We start from the raw sequence: 17,215 nt of genomic DNA, 5'->3' as shown, positions 1-17,215 counted from the left end.
AGCTCCTTCTTCAAAGGTAGTGTACCAACCACATTCACACGGCTAACTGTTAAGATTTAGAGAGGCCACAGGATGGCAGTAGATACCTTTGGTCAAAGTCCATAACCTAGTAAGCTATTTCTAGAAAACAGATAGAAAAGAGTCTCTGGCATCAGCAAAGATTAAAAACTGAAGCTAATATGAAAGACATCTTGTTCCTGTCTGGAGGGATGGCTGCCAGCCAAAACACATTTGAAACTCTAATTATGTACTTAAAGACTTATCCAAAAGGCCAGGCAGAAGTTATAGACTGCCCGTGGAGGAGCATATATCTTCCGGTGGCAAATTTCCATCTGTTCCTTTGGACATACTTCATTACAACTATTTGATCATCTTAAAACATATTTCCATCTACTCCTCCCTAATACACATCTCTCTGTCTCTCTCACACAAAGTAGAGTATAATTTTAGGTAAATTTTTTCCTCGTAGAGGGTAAGAACTCATAATCATATCTCAATTCAATAATATTTACACTTCAAAATAGTTACTTACCTTTATTTTTTTGCAGTTCCCAATTTTCAATAGTTTATGAATATCTCACAAAAGGAACAAAACTCAGTGGGTTAATCCTCACCTCAGACGACAAAAATCTTAAAACGTCACAAAAAGATCTATTTCTGATCTTAACACTCTTATATCAATTCATAACAGACTGGGCAAGTTTAGTGTCAGTCTTTTCCATACAAGCAATTTGAAAAGATAACACCCAGTGCTTGACCTTGAATAGATTTTCAGCAGAAAAATAAGCCTTAGAAATGCCTGAAGAAAGAAAATCTGACAAGTTCAAGTGGCTTAAAACTATTTTTATGTTCATTATCATGACTTTAAGCTAAAAATCTGTTGGAGATGATTTAATAAAGTGTGCTGATGCCTTGAGTATTTTACAACACAGATAGATTCAATGAGATCTGTTCTTTTCATTCAGAAACATTTTTTTGTGCAGACACAAGGATTTTTTCCCACGACAGTAAGTGTATGTGTCTGGCATTCCGATTAAACAAGGCACAACAGGATCTTCCAGGGCTCTACCCTTTTTAAAATGAGCATTTAAACTGAAAAGCACACTGCATCCTGTCAACCAGAGTGCTTCAAAAACATACCCCAATAATATGTTGTTTATATACGCTGATAATATTTGCAAAAGTATTTTATATATGAACACCCAAAAGATTATTGGGCATATTTGCCTCTTAATATGTGTTTACTTCCAGAAGCAACAGTTATGATCCGGCTAAGCAACTTTTCTCAGAATTTGAAGGAAAGATTAAAGTTAAATCTAACAATTAAACCTATCAATAAAATTAAGAACTTGCTCCAATTGAGCAAAGTGAACTCCAGCAATGGGAGAATGGGTTAGTGTGGGCAGCAGGGTCAACTCTACTGCACGCCCAAGGAGGTGGCAATATACTCTGTGTGAGTTCAAGAAAAAAGCTGTGGACTGTGGTTCAGTCATGTCTGCTGACTCTTTGCGACCCCATAGACTGTAGCCTGCCAGACTCCTCTGTCCATGGGATTTCCCAGGCAAGAATACTGGAGTGGATTGACACTTCCTTCTCCAGCCAATCTTCCCAACCCAGGGATCAAACCAGCGTCTCCTGCAAGTCTCTTGCATTGGGGGCATACCCTTTACCACAGAGCCACTGCGGAAGCCCCATGAGTTCTAGAAGCAGGTGGCAAATGACATGCAGATGGATAAAAGGTGAATCCTCAGCCATCAACCATCTGCATCAAAAATAACACCTTAGCACCTCAGTGCTGACAATGTGCCTTCTTTCTATGATCCCCAACTCACAACCAAACGATTTGCAGACAAGACTCAGAAACTCTTTTATTAAATTGAACACAAAATGACTGTTATAATAACGCCAAGCCTTTATCAGAAATCAGTACATAAATGAGGATACACAGCCAAAATGAGCCATCAACAGAAGCAGTGTAAATTTTAAATAACTTTCAGGATTCTCTATTCAATATGCTTAAGAAAATAAAACCAAAAGAGCAATTTCAATTTCACAGTTCACAGTTGATTGGCTTCAATTCCAAGACATTTGCCATTTATGTGGCCTCAGAACACAGATTTCCAAAGTGGTGACTGGCACAAAGCCCCAGCAGCATACACAGATGTTAAATCCCTGTATGACATTTAGGGGAAATTGTAGGAAACAAACCCAATTTCATACAGTTCTGGCCGGCATTTTTTAGCTATATCCTTTACCAGAAACATCGTTCTAGGGAAACAGTAAAAGCAATTTTAAAAGTTTGCCATGCCATTAAATGAAGGGTTGTAAAGTTTCCCTTGGCTCCACGATTTTATTCTCTAATTTAAAACAATGAGCTAAAATGCAACATTAACAGTGAAAGCAAAATCAGTTTTGCTTCTGGATCTAGAGCATACATCCAAGAGAGGCAACTTATTGTCTTAGCAGACACACGGAATGCTTTAGAGCAGAGTCTGCCACACTCTGGTAAGGCATTTCAAAGCAGACACCCCATACCCAGGCTAAATTATTATGGTCAGCTGAGGAAACCACAAGGTGGACACCAATTAACACAGAATCAACATGAAATTCTTACAAAATGACACACATTTACAAAACCACAGGAAGATGCTCAAGTACCAAAAGAAGGTAAAGCAATGACCAGCCACTCTAAAAGTTTTGTTCCTGTAAATGCCAGATTTTCAGAATAGAAACAAACCACTTCATATGTGCTTTGCACTAGGATAATATTGTTCATCCGGACACATGGGGTTACTTTTCCTTAAAAAAATATATCATGTAGAGAATATACATATAATCAGTGATATAGAACATTTATTTTCACTAGTGAGGGGGTCACTTAAGCACTTACACAGAAAGAGTTATGAGTGAATCATGAAGGTTATGTAAATGTGAAAGGAAATCCGATAAAACCTGTATTTTTAGTATTCAACAGCAAAGTGAGATTTTTAGCAGTTGCACTGACTTAATGAGAATCTATGACCATGGAAAAATCTTTTAAGTTCAAAGAATTGTAAAATATCCAAAAAACAAAAGTCTAATTAGTAAAAATAGATAGTTTCATTTCAAGCGCCCTAAAGGGAGAGTTTATTTTGAAAGCCATGAATTTTATCAAAGAGCACAAGAATATGAATCCAGGATATCAAAATTTCAGTTCGGACTTACCCACTGAATCTTCATAATCTGCAACAAGTCACTTAAATTCTTCTGATTTTGTCCACAAAATAATTGGCATAAAAATAAAGGCATATGCCAATACTTTTTTCCTAAACAGTACTAGAGTAAAGCTAAATATGGTTACTAAGGCTTACAATTTCAACAACTCATTATACAGTACAATCATTTTTAATCCTGCTAATTATGGCTAAGAGAAAGCATGGGCAGTTACAATTCTCAGGGAATTCAAAGGCTTTAGGTAAACTAATGGTTTCAACTTTCTAAACTACTCCATCTGTTCTTCTAGAGTTGTTTTCAACGGCTAATCATCTGTGGGGCTGACCCTTTATGCCTCTCTATTCTCTGGTAGAGCAGGTGAAAATAGTAAAGGGAGAAATGATACCATGGAGAAAAAAGCAGCAGTAGATTGAAATGAGGTATAAGCTGATTTAATAAACCCCAATCAGTAATTTACAGTTTTCTCAAGAAGCTGCATAGTTGAGCAAACATACATCATAAAAACAGGGATAAAGAAAAAATTCTTATCATGAAGCTTTAAAATGTATGACAATTAAGCAATAAAATGACCAACACCAAAAAATTTCAGTTTGAAAAGGAGTTGTCTTCCCTCACTCTAAGCATATACAAAAACAGAAACAAGAAGGCTGAAGTCCACAGGAGAAAAAGACATATGTTAACTGGCTCAGGTTATCAACTTCATACACTGCTTGTTAAAAGATGTAAATATGTAAACATATTAAACTATAGTTAATCATGCCTATGCTGAATTGTTTAGGGAAGTACCTGAAATTTACACTAAAATGTATATTTTTTTAAAACTCCATTGTTCAATGGATAAACAGAGGGACAGACAAATATATGGTAATATAAGTACTGGAAACTGTTAACAGTAGAATCTACTGCTAATATACTGTAAAATTCGTTAACTTTAAGGTACTTTTAAAATTTCTCATAATAAACTGTCAAGAAAAATGTTAGTATTTCTGCAGTAAAATTAATTAGCAGTGCGTTTTAGAGACTCAAAGAGTACAGGCAATTTAGAATTTTTAATTCATTGAAGTAAGAAAAATTTTACTTTAAAACATCTTGAACCTGATTTGTCAAGGTACCTGTTTTAAATGTAGAGATGAATTATAACAGCACAATGAATAACAGCATGACAGTCTTCACACACTTCATGTGCAAATACATAATTCTGTCCTCTCTACAGTATTAGATAAGACAGTATTTGAAAACAACACTGGAATAAAGTTTTTCCAAACATCAATATCAAGCTCTTCCCAATGCATCACACTATCGATCACTAAATATAAATGCAATGCAGATCAAAGTGGGAAAAAAAAAAATCAATGACTGTTGCCAGCTTTGGACAACTGGATTCATTGTCAGGATATATGGTTCCTGATCAGTTATCATACAGTTTTACTCAATATCAAATTGAGATTGTACAAATTAAAAAAAAAGATGCAGAACACAGAATTCACACAAAGCTTTGTTACTCTAATTTCCTATTTTATGCATTGTGACTAATGGCAATAATTCTATCATCTCTTCTTTCTGTGAAATGCTAAAACTTGCTAAAGGCACTCATAATCTGGGCTTAACAAAGACAGGGTCACATGAGACCATAAGCCAGTATTTTTTTGGTAGCTACCCAGAAGGGGAGTTGATAAATGATCCTCCCATTCGTAGCGGGAAGACAAAGTCAAACAGCTATCAGTAGAAATGTCGTATGAGAAGCTATTTACACAGCTATTTGTCCATTCAGTAAGAATGATAGTAATAGCGCACAATGACAGGGGTCCACCACCAAAAAACCTAAAGCAACAAGACATTCTTTATGATGCATGAAACTTCTAAATGGTGATTTGGCTGTTGAAAAAAGAAAAGCCAGCAAGATGGTATCTTTTTAAAGTATCTGTCCAAAAGCCTGCATTAAACTTTTACCTATACTGACAAAACATTTCTCTACTTCTAAAGCAGTTCTGCTGTCTTTCATATATGCCACACCAAGTGTTTTGGAAGGTCCTTCCAGCCTGTGTTCTGACAGTGAGGAAACAAAACAGATTAGGTTCCAAATCCATCACTCCTAGGCCTCTCTGTAGAGGACATTATGCAGAACAGTTACATGTCTGCCCTGACGCAAGGGAGACTCGTTTTATATGGGTCACTGAACAGTCCTCCAACTGTCATTGTTCATTGTCCCCACTGATTCAGGAGTGAGGGAATCATTAAAACCACCATTAATCCTTCAACTCTATCTACAGAGGAAGACTTAATCAGATATATAATATATATGTATATACACATACATGTATATGTATATATCTTTAATCCTAGTTCAAAGTATAGATACAAGCAAGCACACCAGTATTGTAGAACAGTTCTATAAAATAAGGTGGATGATCTCATGCTTTCCTTTCAGCTGTTTAAGTTAGAGGGGCATGGAGATGATCTCAGAGAGCCATGATTTTTCATTCAGGGTTTCAAAAAATTCTAAATGGTTTTCTAAGTTTATCAACTAAAGAAAAGGGGCAACAGTGAGGAAGAGTTGGAGGAAGTTTTTGCAAATGGTATAGGGCAATTATTCACCTTGCAGATTTCAGTGCAATAAGAGACAAATAGACACACGTCATAAACAACATGCACATATTTACAAGTTGTGATACATGACATACAAATACAAAACCAACAAAACATTTTCTCTTCAATGTGGAGTTGAAAGGATCACATGGCACACTCAGCTCTGTAGCTGAATATTTTTGAAAAAACACTTCGAAGACATAAGCAATCTAATCTTTTAATTGGAACACCAAAATTTTTCCTTTACATCTTCTTGCCCTCAATATTTTAGAAGAGTTTCTAATTCTTATCTTCAACATTGATTTCTGAATGACAACTTACATGGAGATATTCACAGAGAAGAGGATTTGATGCTCTGAGTTCTTGCAGATCTAGAACTAGAATCTACTTATTTGACTAGAGGTTTCCCATTGGTTAGGCCTCTGTCCATCCTTGTATACAGTACATAAAAAGATATTAATGTGATTCCTGGGGAGCACAGGGTGCAAATTCTAAAGGATATTACAGAGCAGGACCTGATTTTACTAAATGAAACTGACAGAGATAACATATCACTGAGTGCAGTACTAACAACAGCTTTCTTTGACAGGAAAAAAAAAAAAAACACTGTCCATAAGGAATGCATGAGTATGAGAAACTGTACCATGCAGAGGTGTATTTACCTAGGCATTTCCTGTCTGACACCTCTGTCACTGTCTGTTTCGCCTATGGAACACAGGAGAATATTGCAAGGTAACAAGCCCAAAACACAACCCACTGTCATAGAGATTTGCGATTCTTTTTTTTGGATGTGTATGTAACCTTTATAATCATGGAAGTTATTTATCAACTGCCTAGAGTTTGGAAAGTAAGGAGCAAACCCAGCTATTGTAGGCAATATGGTTTCTAAGGTGTCATATAAAGCAAACATCAGTCTTTTTTAGTGCAAAGAAATAGAACAAGTAAGAAACAACACTATAAATCTAACTTTTTTCTTTAAAAGAAGATGCATTTATGCATTCATAACATCCATTAAGGGCACTGAGAGACTAGAAACCTGAATATGCAAGGCCAGGAAAAACACCAAGGCCTTAAGTCCACTGCTATTACATATATAACATGAAATTGTTAAGTGGGAAGAGTAGAGAAGATCCTTTCAATAATTTTATCTGCAAAGAAAAAACTGAAAGTGGATGAATGCCACTTGTATAAAGTGTAAATTCTTATCCACAATCTTTTACTATTATCTAAGGATTCAATGAAATTTTCTCTATGGTATCACATAAAACTATACATACATAGGTTTATATATGTGTGTGTATGTATATAACTACATATATATACACACACACATATACATGTGTATACATACATGTAGTCACACACAGAGGGGGAAAATGAATTTTTAAATAATCGTAGAACCATGTGGCCAGCACTTTCATATTAAAATCTACCAAAAAATTACACTTAGCAGCAAAATGAATAACCTACTAACCAATAAGAGAAGCTCTAAATTGCCCTAAAATAATCAATTATACTTTATAGCTTACTGCAAAAAAGTGTTATTATACTGATTCACAGGTCTAGACAGCACTTCAACAGAAGATTATTTCATTCTTCTGTTTCTGGGAGAAAATAAAATTACTAAGTAATTCTACTTTTCAAAAAACCATGACTTCTATAGAAGGGTAATTTGATAGTGTACCAAAGAGTGTACCAGTATCACAAAACTTAATTTTAAATATGGGTCTAGATAATTCAAAAATTGTTCAGAAATACTAAAGGAATGGAATGATGATTATAATTTTCCTTCTCCTTATCTCTTTGCCTACAGAATTTTTAAGGAAAAATAGGAGTTTTATTTTTAATTAGTAATATAAGCAATCAAAAGTGAATTTACCATAGTGCAAAGATATTGCTCAATATAAACTTCTATGAACATGGCCTTTCAAAAGGAGTATGGATGAGCACCCATCTTATCCATGTAAATATAGTAAATAAGTAAAATACAGTTAGTGAAAGTTCATAGAATCCTCCCTTGGTTAATCTAGACAAAACACTAGAGCTTCTCATTTTAAAAACAAAAAGCAAAAATAATAATACTGTTCTAATTATCAGATTTGAAAGTAATCTATATTTTTATTAATCTATATCTTCAAGGAAGCTGAATTCAGGTATTTTTCTATTGGAAATGATACTAAAATTTGATTAACTGTTTTAAAAAAATTCTTTTCTTTCTTGGAAATAGTAAAGTAGTGATATTCTTCAGGACAGTCTACAAATTAGCAAGACAAAAAAGAACATAAGTAAAATGTAAGGATCCATTTATCTAAAAAGTCTATCAAAACAAATATCAAGAGATCTGAACTTACAGTTGAGACCATCACATAAGTGCATGTTATTATCATGAAGTAACTCTAAGTTGAAAAATCAAACACATTTCATTTCCCAACACCAGCTGAGAAAAATATATTTTTAAAAAATCATATCTATCCTAAACTCATTGGATATTCAAATATGGGGCTTGGAAAACCTACAACACCATTCTGGGGCATGAAAATGAGCTAATTGGATAAGCTAAATCAACTGAAGGAGAAAAAAAAAAGGAGAAAAGAAGGTGAATTTAAAAGTGCGAAATTCACAACTGAAAATCAAGTTTCACTATCTGGAAGTACACAAACACATTAGAAGTGTCTGAATCTAAGAAAACCTGCATTTCAATAAGGAAGGGACATGATAAACAGAAAACACTATTCTGGGCAAGATTCTAATGCAGTTTACACAGGACATCCTACTGACGGTTCATTGAGTTGAGATGGTAAATCCAAAGAAACCTTGGGAAACAAAATCTTTGCTTACCTGCTTTTACTGTGATCTGAAGCAAAAACTCGATAAAATTATTTAACAATACATAACACTAACACTGTAAAAGAACATGAAGTTTTTAAATAGTTAAAGCTCTAAGTGGTCAGGCTACTAGTTGACCAGAACTTGGTCAAGAGAAAAAGGTCTGTCTCATGGGGTAGGTCGGTCACAGGCTTTAAGCAGCTCAACATAACTGACCTGAAAAAGCATCATGACTTAAGCACATTCTCTTCCTTCCCCAATTCTGACACCTTATGGTACCACTGCAGTTTATGTGTGTTAACATCAAGCAGAGGAATGTACTCATATCGAAAGAATCACAAAGCAGGGCGTGTTGACAGAAGGCGAGCAACAGGCAGGACAAGCTGCTCTATCTGAATATGACAATCACTATACGTAGCCCAGATTCTCCATCTCATTCCTGTACCGCTGTTCAGACACCTTGCTTTTATGTTGCTTGCTCTCTAAATGCTGCCGGAATTCCACCTCTTCGCCAGCCCCGACATTACACATGGAGCAGTAAAACTGGCCACTTGGAGTAACACACATGGCCAGATCACGTGGAATTCTCTGCCGAGAACGGGGATTGAAGTAAGGACCTGCTGAAGCAAAGAGACAAAAGTAATATACTCACTCCAGAATACTCACTAAGCAAATGATGGTCTGACCAATTATCACTGTAATTTGTAATTCTAAGCTCAAAGTATAAAATTCATAGATTCCTAGTTTGAAAAAAATGGGAAGTTAATGGGTTTTTTAAAATTACAATTTTATACAGGTTCAGTCTAAAAAGCTAAAATGATTCCTCCAACTACTGTCAGAAATGTTACTGCAGAGCCAAATCCACACTCTAAATAGCAATGTCTCTAAAAAGTGAATATAATTTTAGAAATACTTTCATTTCTAAGCATTATATCAAAAGTTATGTCATTATGCTACTACTTTAATCCAAAAAGTCTACTTCTAAGAATTTCACTAAGAAAATGTTGAGAATTTTTGTATAGAGATTTATGAGGACATTTATTTAATTAGAGTTTATAAAAGTTTTTTGGGGAGGGTAAGGATAAAGGAAAGATCCAAACATACAACTCAAAAAAATCTTAGTAATGAATGTAATGAAAAACCAAACAGTCACTAAAAACAATGCTATAGAAAACTCTATAATTACAATATTTGATTAAAACATGCTATTACATTAAATAAGAATATCACAAAATATGATCACATTTCCATTTTACAGAAGTAATACACACAAAAATGTTGGTAGAATTATTGACAATTTTATTTTTTTATATAACTGACTTAAGTTGGACCATTAGCTCAATACTTCACTGCTTTCCTACTATAATAATAAACATTTAAGGCTTTTCTCAAAATGTTACTTTGACTACATGCTACAAATGTTGATACATTTTTATTACAATTTGATTCTAAGAATGTTCAATCACCAGTATGATTTTTTCTTTGGCGAGAGTTATTTAGAAATGTTTAAAAACTTCCAAACACATAAAAATTTTGTGTTTTTCTATTATTGACATCTCATTTACTTATACTCTGATCCAAGAACATAGGTCTAAATGGCCTTCTGTCCTAAAGGTTTTTGTTTTTGTTTTTAATCTAATGCTAAGACAGCTACTTTAGCTTCCTTCATTTCAACTGAATATTTTCTATCTAATCTTACAATTTTCTTTTTCACTGGGACTTTAAGTTTACATTTACTGCAACAATGATATATGTTTCAGACTTTCGTGAGACTTATTACATTGTGTTCTATATGTCCCTTTTTTCTATGCTTCTTTTGCCTTTCTAATCAATTTGTTGCTGTTTGTTTTACTGTTCACAAGAGTGACCTCTGCTCATATATGTGTGCACTGGAGGCTGGGGTAGGGAAAGGATGAAGGACTACTCTCCCTACTGAAGATGATCAGAAAATGCAGAAAATATTCCTATCAACTAGTAATTCTGAACTAAAAGTATGTATCAATCACCAAGGAAGCATTTGCAAAACACACACATGTCTGAGTCCCACTCTAAATTTACTGACTGAAAATCTCTAAGTCATGGTTCAACTATGTGTATTTTATAAAAACTCCCCAGATAATCTGAGTCACTCCCCTGGTTAAACACCAGTGCTATCATTTTTATTTTCCCTAATAACTGGGGATTTAATGTGGTGCAGCTTGAAACCAAATATTTCATTTTTATGCTACATTTAAATGTATCAGCTGGCAAATACCAGAAGTAACATAAAGGCACTAAGATAAGACACTTTAAAACAAAGACTTGGTTATGTGAAATTCTTGTAAAGCAAGTATACTTCAACATTTTAAAAAGTTGCATTTTGGGTCTTAGAACCCAAGGATGTATCACCTTTCCATTTAACTCATTTCTGATTCTTGGTTCTTTGAAATAAAGTCATATTCTTGATGTAAAAAAAATTAAATAAAATCAAAATAAATAATACAATAAATAGGAAATAAATAAATAAGACTTGAAATAAACACCAACTTGAAAAGCCACTAGACCAATTCCACAAAACAAAAGCTAATCCCAAATTCTCAGGACTATTACCATTAAAGGAAATAAAAATAGAGGACACCATTTGCAAAACAGAGCCAAAGTATGTGAAAAGTCACAGAATACCTGAATTATTCTGTACTGCATACATATTTCTCCTATTAGGCATCATCTTATACTCATTCCCGTCTTTCCGGGTCCGCCGTTGACCGACCTCTGAGGAGTCTCTGGAGAAGAGACGTTTTAAAAGAGTGAGACTTCTAAACAAGCCTCTCTTTCAACTCTTTTTCTCTAGACAGTGAGTCTCACATAACACCCTGGCCTAAGAGAAAACGGCAATACCTACGAGAATGAGTTACTCTGAGCTTCCGCCAGCCGCAGCCTCTTGGCATGATTCTTCCCTTGATAGTGAGCCTGGGCCACAGCCGGAGAGCTGAAGGAGGCATCACAGAGCTTACAGTAATCATTTTCTGTGGCCAGGATCACTCTGCCTCCTGGCTTAAAGGACCCCATCTGACAGCAAAGACACAACAAACAAGGTTTTAAAGTGTGGACTCTGTTCTCTTCTCCTCTAAGTTCCTTCCTTCCAAGAGCTGAAAAATAACCCGTTATGGCATGACCATGAGCACGCAGCTTTATAAGGACAGGAAACTATTCGTTTCAGAAAGAAAGAGGAAAAAAAGGCTGCGAGACACTTAATCGTGGTTTTGCATTACGATCACCTGTATACCAAGCTGGATGAATGCCTCATTGCTATTTTCAATGAAGTAATTTCAGAAAAGAAGTTTAAAAACCCAGCGAGGAAGATTCAGGGCAGCACAGGTTAAGGTATAAACTCACATTACCAGAGAGAAAAAGTCTTCCCAGAATCCAGTAACAAGCATGTACTAAATGCCTACTATTCATAGGGCTTGCAACCTAATGCAAAAGTGACACACAGACATCTATTAAAAACTAAACCTCTATCCTCAGAGTCTATAAATTAGCTACAGATATAGTGTGTGTGTGTGTATGTGTGTGTGTGTGTGTGTGCACGCACGCACACATGTGTGTTAGTTGCTCAGTCGTGTCCAATTCTTTGGGACACCATAGACTGTAGTTGGTCAGGCTCCTCTGTTGATGGAATTCTCCAGGCAAGAATACTGGACTCGGTACCGTTCCCTTCTCCAGGGGAGCTTCTTGACCCAGGGATCAAACCCTGGTCTCCTGCATTGCAGGCAGATTCTTTACCATCTGAGTCATCAGGGAAACTCACAGATACAGTATAATTAGGAGGAAATAACCGGCAGGTCCAGACAGCTGTATTCAGATTGGGAAACAATGAGCTACGGGAAACCTAACAAGTCCCTGGAAAACAGTATACCTCAGTTAACTACTGCTGGGTTAACAAAACATGCCAAACTAGATTTTGGCTAAAGAAGAATTAAATATACAATAAAGACTCTGGAAAGTGTATCACATCAGGACCAGTTGAAGCAGACAGCATTGTTTCACCTGAAAGAGAAGATTTTCTGGGGACAGGATAACTGTTTTCAAAAATCATAAAGATTTGTGCTATGAAAGAAGCCCACGGCTGTTTGCCCAGGAGGGTGGAACCAGCTGTAAACAGTCCCTAACAGGAAGGAGTCATCCAATTCTAGAGCAGCCTTCAAGAACTAGCACTGGGAAAACTCCTCAGCCTGGAGATCTCTCTGGGTATCCTGCTGTCCTCTGATTCTGTTTTTAACATGTGTCATTTACCCCACAAATTTGGGAGGATAGAAGAAGAGCGGATACTGCTATCCACATCGGAAAGACTGACAACCAGAAAAGTTATACCATGGTGTTTAGGAGTAGAGGTCTAAGGTCAAGAAAAATCAATGCCCCACTTGACAAAATCTGTAACACCATGGACAAGTTATTTGGCTTACCTGGGCTTATTATAGTAAACTTCCAAGTGAGACCGATGCTGCTGGCCCATGGATCACACCTTGAGAAATAAGTCAATACCTCTGAGTTGTTGCAAGCATTGAATGAAGTTAGGACCCAGGCCAAGAAGGAGGCAAGGAAGGAACCATGGGCCCCCAATATAAGGGAGCATCAGAAAACTTAGCTATTGGGATGAAAAAATACTTCGTGTAATATTTTCACAAATGAAACCCACTACCAAAAAAATCAATGAGGAACAAAATATGAAAATTTTAAATAAAGACAGGATCAGGAACAGTGTCATGCGAAACCATAATGCAGCCTAAGGCAAAAGGGAAATTAATAACAGTTATCCTATCTTTAAGTTTTTGCCATTTTGTTCACCAGTGACTTTTTCACATTAATTTTGCATTTTAAAAATATCACATTATTTATCTTGATTACTGAGCATTTTAGCTCCCTCTTAAATTCTGTGCCTAAGTCAAGTACATCCCTCATCTCACCCTCATCCCAGGGCTGAATGAAGTAATGTCTGAAAAGTGCTTAGCAGAGTACCTCGCATAGTAAGAGATCAAAGTGATTATTAGTTATTATTATTTATGACCTAAGGGGCTTCCCTGATGGCTCAGTGGTAAAGAACCTGCCTGCCAATGCAGGAGATATGGGCTCAATCCCTGGGTTGGGAAGATCCCCTGGAGAAGGAAATGGCAAACCATTCCAGTACTCTTGCCTGGAAAATGCCATGGACAGAGGGGCCTGGCGGGCCATAATCCATGAGGTCTCAAAGAGTCAGACACAGCTTAGAGACTGAGCACTGAGCACACACATTTATGACCTATAAAAAAATAATACTTCAAAGATTAGAATCTATATTTCAGAAAGTACTAAAGTACAGGAATATCTTGCCTCAAACACCAATCTCCCAAAGAGTAAATGGAACTTGGCTCTCAAGTGTGGGTCATAATACCAAAGTCCAGGAAGAGTGTATACAGGCTCTCTGCACAGAAGAAAGAAAGGGGCAGCTTCAAGAAACTAATCTTGCTGGAAGGCAATATGTAAAGTCAATGGGGGAACTTTTCTGGTGGTCCAGTGGTTAAGACTCTGCCTTCCAATATAGGAAGCACAGGCTTGATCCCTGGTTGGGAAGCTAAGATTCCCACATGCCTCATAGCCAAAAAAATTCATAAAACAGAAGCAATATTGCAACAAGTTCAATAAAGACTTTAAAAAATGGCCCGCATCAAAAAAAAAAAAAAAAATCTTAAAAAAAATAAAGTTAGTAGGATTGATCACAATCGAGATAAATGTTTAAAAATCTTTCTTTTCATTCAGGGCTTCATGTAGACATTCAGGGCCATTTAACCCAGAATTTTCAAATATGCATACAGAAAGCCTCATGAAATCATTTTGTTTCATTTCATGAACCATAACAAAGTCTAATGAGAAGTCTTGGGATTCATGAATTTTTGCATTAAATCCAGTTATCAATGAGCTGAAAGCAACAAGAAGGGCGTTTTAGGAGTACTGGCTCAGCTGTACCTTGATGGACACACAGATGACAAACTTCATCCATGCCTACCTGTGCATGGGGCAGCTCCCACCCTGACCCTCGAGTCTCACCTGCGGAGGGGCTGAAACAGCTGGAGCAGCCACAGGTTCCACTGCATTGCTCATTCTGGCAGGAGGAGGACAGCTATTTGCTGCATAGTAATTTCGGAGTTTCTTACCATGATTTTTACCCTAGAAGTAAAATGAAATGAGTCATTACTGTGAGGAAGATGTATCAAATTGAGTTAACATATTTACTAAAAAAGAAAAAAACACATGTTATTCTTTCGGAGATATGCAACAGTGGGGCAAATAGCAGGTAGATTTGATTATTACATCTTAAAGTAGAAGGCTCTACTCTTTGATTCTAACAGAATGATTAAATTTATCTGGGAGAGATAAGCGAACGAAGTCAAAAGACAGTAATTTCCTATATATTTCTGGAAAACAACCATTTTCTAGTGATCTGTGTCCTCTGCCAACTTGTTGCTATTCAACTGCTGCTGCCTAAATATGAATTTTATGACACTCTGATCTAATCTACTTTATAAGTCAGTAATGAAATGGATAATCCAATTACTTTTACAAAAATAGCACTTCCAGAGTATCTTTTTCCTTACAAAGAACTCTCCTAGGCATTGGCTCATTTGCCACTCACAAAAATCCTGAAAGAGGAATGTGTTAATGTTACCCATATATGACAGCTGAAACACTGCAATCCAGACAGCACAGAGAACTTGCCTCCGACACCTTCAGGAGGCCTAGCAGCGGGGTCGCAGCTTGAAGCAAGCCTTCTGAATCCAAAGCAAGGCCCTTTTTCATATAGCATGATGGCTTCAGGATACACTGTGAACCTCTATTAAAATGGATTTGCCTCTCTCATCATGTTTCCTTTATCATTCTCAAGTTTATGGCTGAGCTGATAAAAACTGTTGGGAAGAGGCAGTCCAAAAGCATCCTAAAATGAGGGTTAAACTGTATATTATTCTTTAAACTGCACTGAAAAACCAAACATGTAGGCAAATATTTATATACCATCTACTATATGCTAAACCCTAGAAATAAAAAGGAGTAGCTAGCATATGGTCTAGAGGAGGAGACAAATATATAAAGCAGTTGAAGGAATGAGTGAAATTCCACCTAATGGCCCCTGAAATGCCATAAAGGTGCTCTCACCATTACCACAGTGACCTCCAGGGAGTCAAATCCAGGGGTCACATCTGTGCCTTTATTATACTCTAAGAAACACGATACTGTTGATACTCCCTCCTTCTATCATCTTCTATGACTCCCTCTTACCTCCCAGCCTCTCATTCTCTAAAAGCCACAGTGTCCAATGCACGACCCTCAGCCCTCTTTCCTCTCCATCCATACACAAACCCTGGTTATTTTACTCAGTCTCATAGCTTTAAAACACAATCAATAAGTTGGTGATTCCCGAAATTACCTATCACGATTCCTGTTATGGACTGATAGCTTATGTCCCTCCAAAATTCCTATTTTGAAGTCAGATCCCCAGTGGGCTGGTAGTTGGAGGTGAGACCTTTGGAAGGTGATGAGGTCACAAGGGTAGAGCAATCAGGGCCTTTTAAAGAAGATACCAGAGAGCGCCCTTGCCCACTTTCCACCATGTAAGGATTTAGGAGAAATCAGCTGTCTGCAGTCTGAAAGAGGGCCTCAGAACCCACCCATGCTAGATCCCTGATCTCAGACTTCCAGCCTCTGCAACTGTGAGAAATTGATGCTTGTTGTTTGAGTTACCCAGCCTACGACAGACTAAGACAATCCCTGACCTTCAGAGCCACACAGTCAACTGCCTCCTTGCTGTCCACACATTGCGGCCTTAAGAGGCAGGGGTGTGTGTGTGTGTGTGTGTGTGTGTGTGTGTGTGTGTGTGTGTGTACCTGTGTCCGACTCGGCAACCCCACGGACTATAGCCCGCCAGGCTCTTCTGTCCATGGCGGGGGGGTGTGGGTGTGGGTGTGGGTGTGTACCTGTGTCCGACTCGGCAACCCCACGGACTGCCAGGCTCTTCTGTCCATGGGATTTTCCAGGCAATAATACTGGAATGGGTTGCCATTTCCTCTTCCAGGGGATCTTCCTGACCCAGGGATTGAACCCACATCTCTTGTATCTCCTGCACTGGCAGGCAGATTCTTTACCACTGTACCACATGGGAACGCCCCTTAAGAGGCATATCCAACTTAAAACATCTAAGACATAAATTTTAATTCCCTCCCTACCACAAAACAATCTCATCACTGCCACCACCACCATTCATCCACATGTCAGTAAATGACATTACTCTCCACCTAGTTACTCAAGAAAAACCAAGGAGTCCATTCCTTGATTTCATCCCTCCTTAAAGCCAACACATTCAACTGATAAGTCACTGTCTCACTTAAAATTTTCCAATGGCCTCCTACTACACTTCATCAGTGAATCTTTCCTGTAAGCCCTTTTTGATCTGGCCCTGTCTACTTCTCAGATTTGATTTCACCCAGCCCCCCGCCCCCCTCCTCATTATGTTCCTGCCTGACAACCAAACACATACACTTAAAATGTGCCAAACACATTAACTCTAAGGCCACTGCACTTG

At 37.2% G+C, this 17,215-nt stretch overlaps 1 protein-coding gene across 9 annotated transcripts in view; it reads right to left on the bottom strand.

The window, feature by feature from the left end:
• Window positions 1-3,628: 3,628 nt before the first annotated feature.
• ZMAT3 (zinc finger matrin-type 3) overlaps window positions 3,629-17,215 on the bottom strand; it is a 35,179-nt gene continuing 21,592 nt past the window's right edge. For 8 of the 9 annotated variants that reach the window (XM_065942328.1, XM_065942334.1, XM_065942332.1 and 5 more), the window contains 4 exons: window positions 14,689-14,808; window positions 11,507-11,673; window positions 11,287-11,387; window positions 3,629-9,245 (listed from right to left, as the gene is read on the bottom strand). In XM_065942328.1, the coding sequence (XP_065798400.1) occupies window positions 9,034-9,245; window positions 11,287-11,387; window positions 11,507-11,673; window positions 14,689-14,808 (600 nt within the window). In that variant the 3' untranslated portion in view covers window positions 3,629-9,033. The remainder of the gene's footprint in view (window positions 9,246-11,286; window positions 11,388-11,506; window positions 11,674-14,688; window positions 14,809-17,215) is intronic. The other variant, XM_065942337.1, reaches the window with a different exon arrangement.

This window comes from Muntiacus reevesi, chromosome 8 (genome assembly GCF_963930625.1).
Source record: "Muntiacus reevesi chromosome 8, mMunRee1.1, whole genome shotgun sequence".
NCBI lineage: Eukaryota > Metazoa > Chordata > Mammalia > Artiodactyla > Cervidae > Muntiacus > Muntiacus reevesi.
Note: the sequence above shows the minus strand (reverse complement) of the source record. Positions and strands in the feature narration are given on the sequence as shown.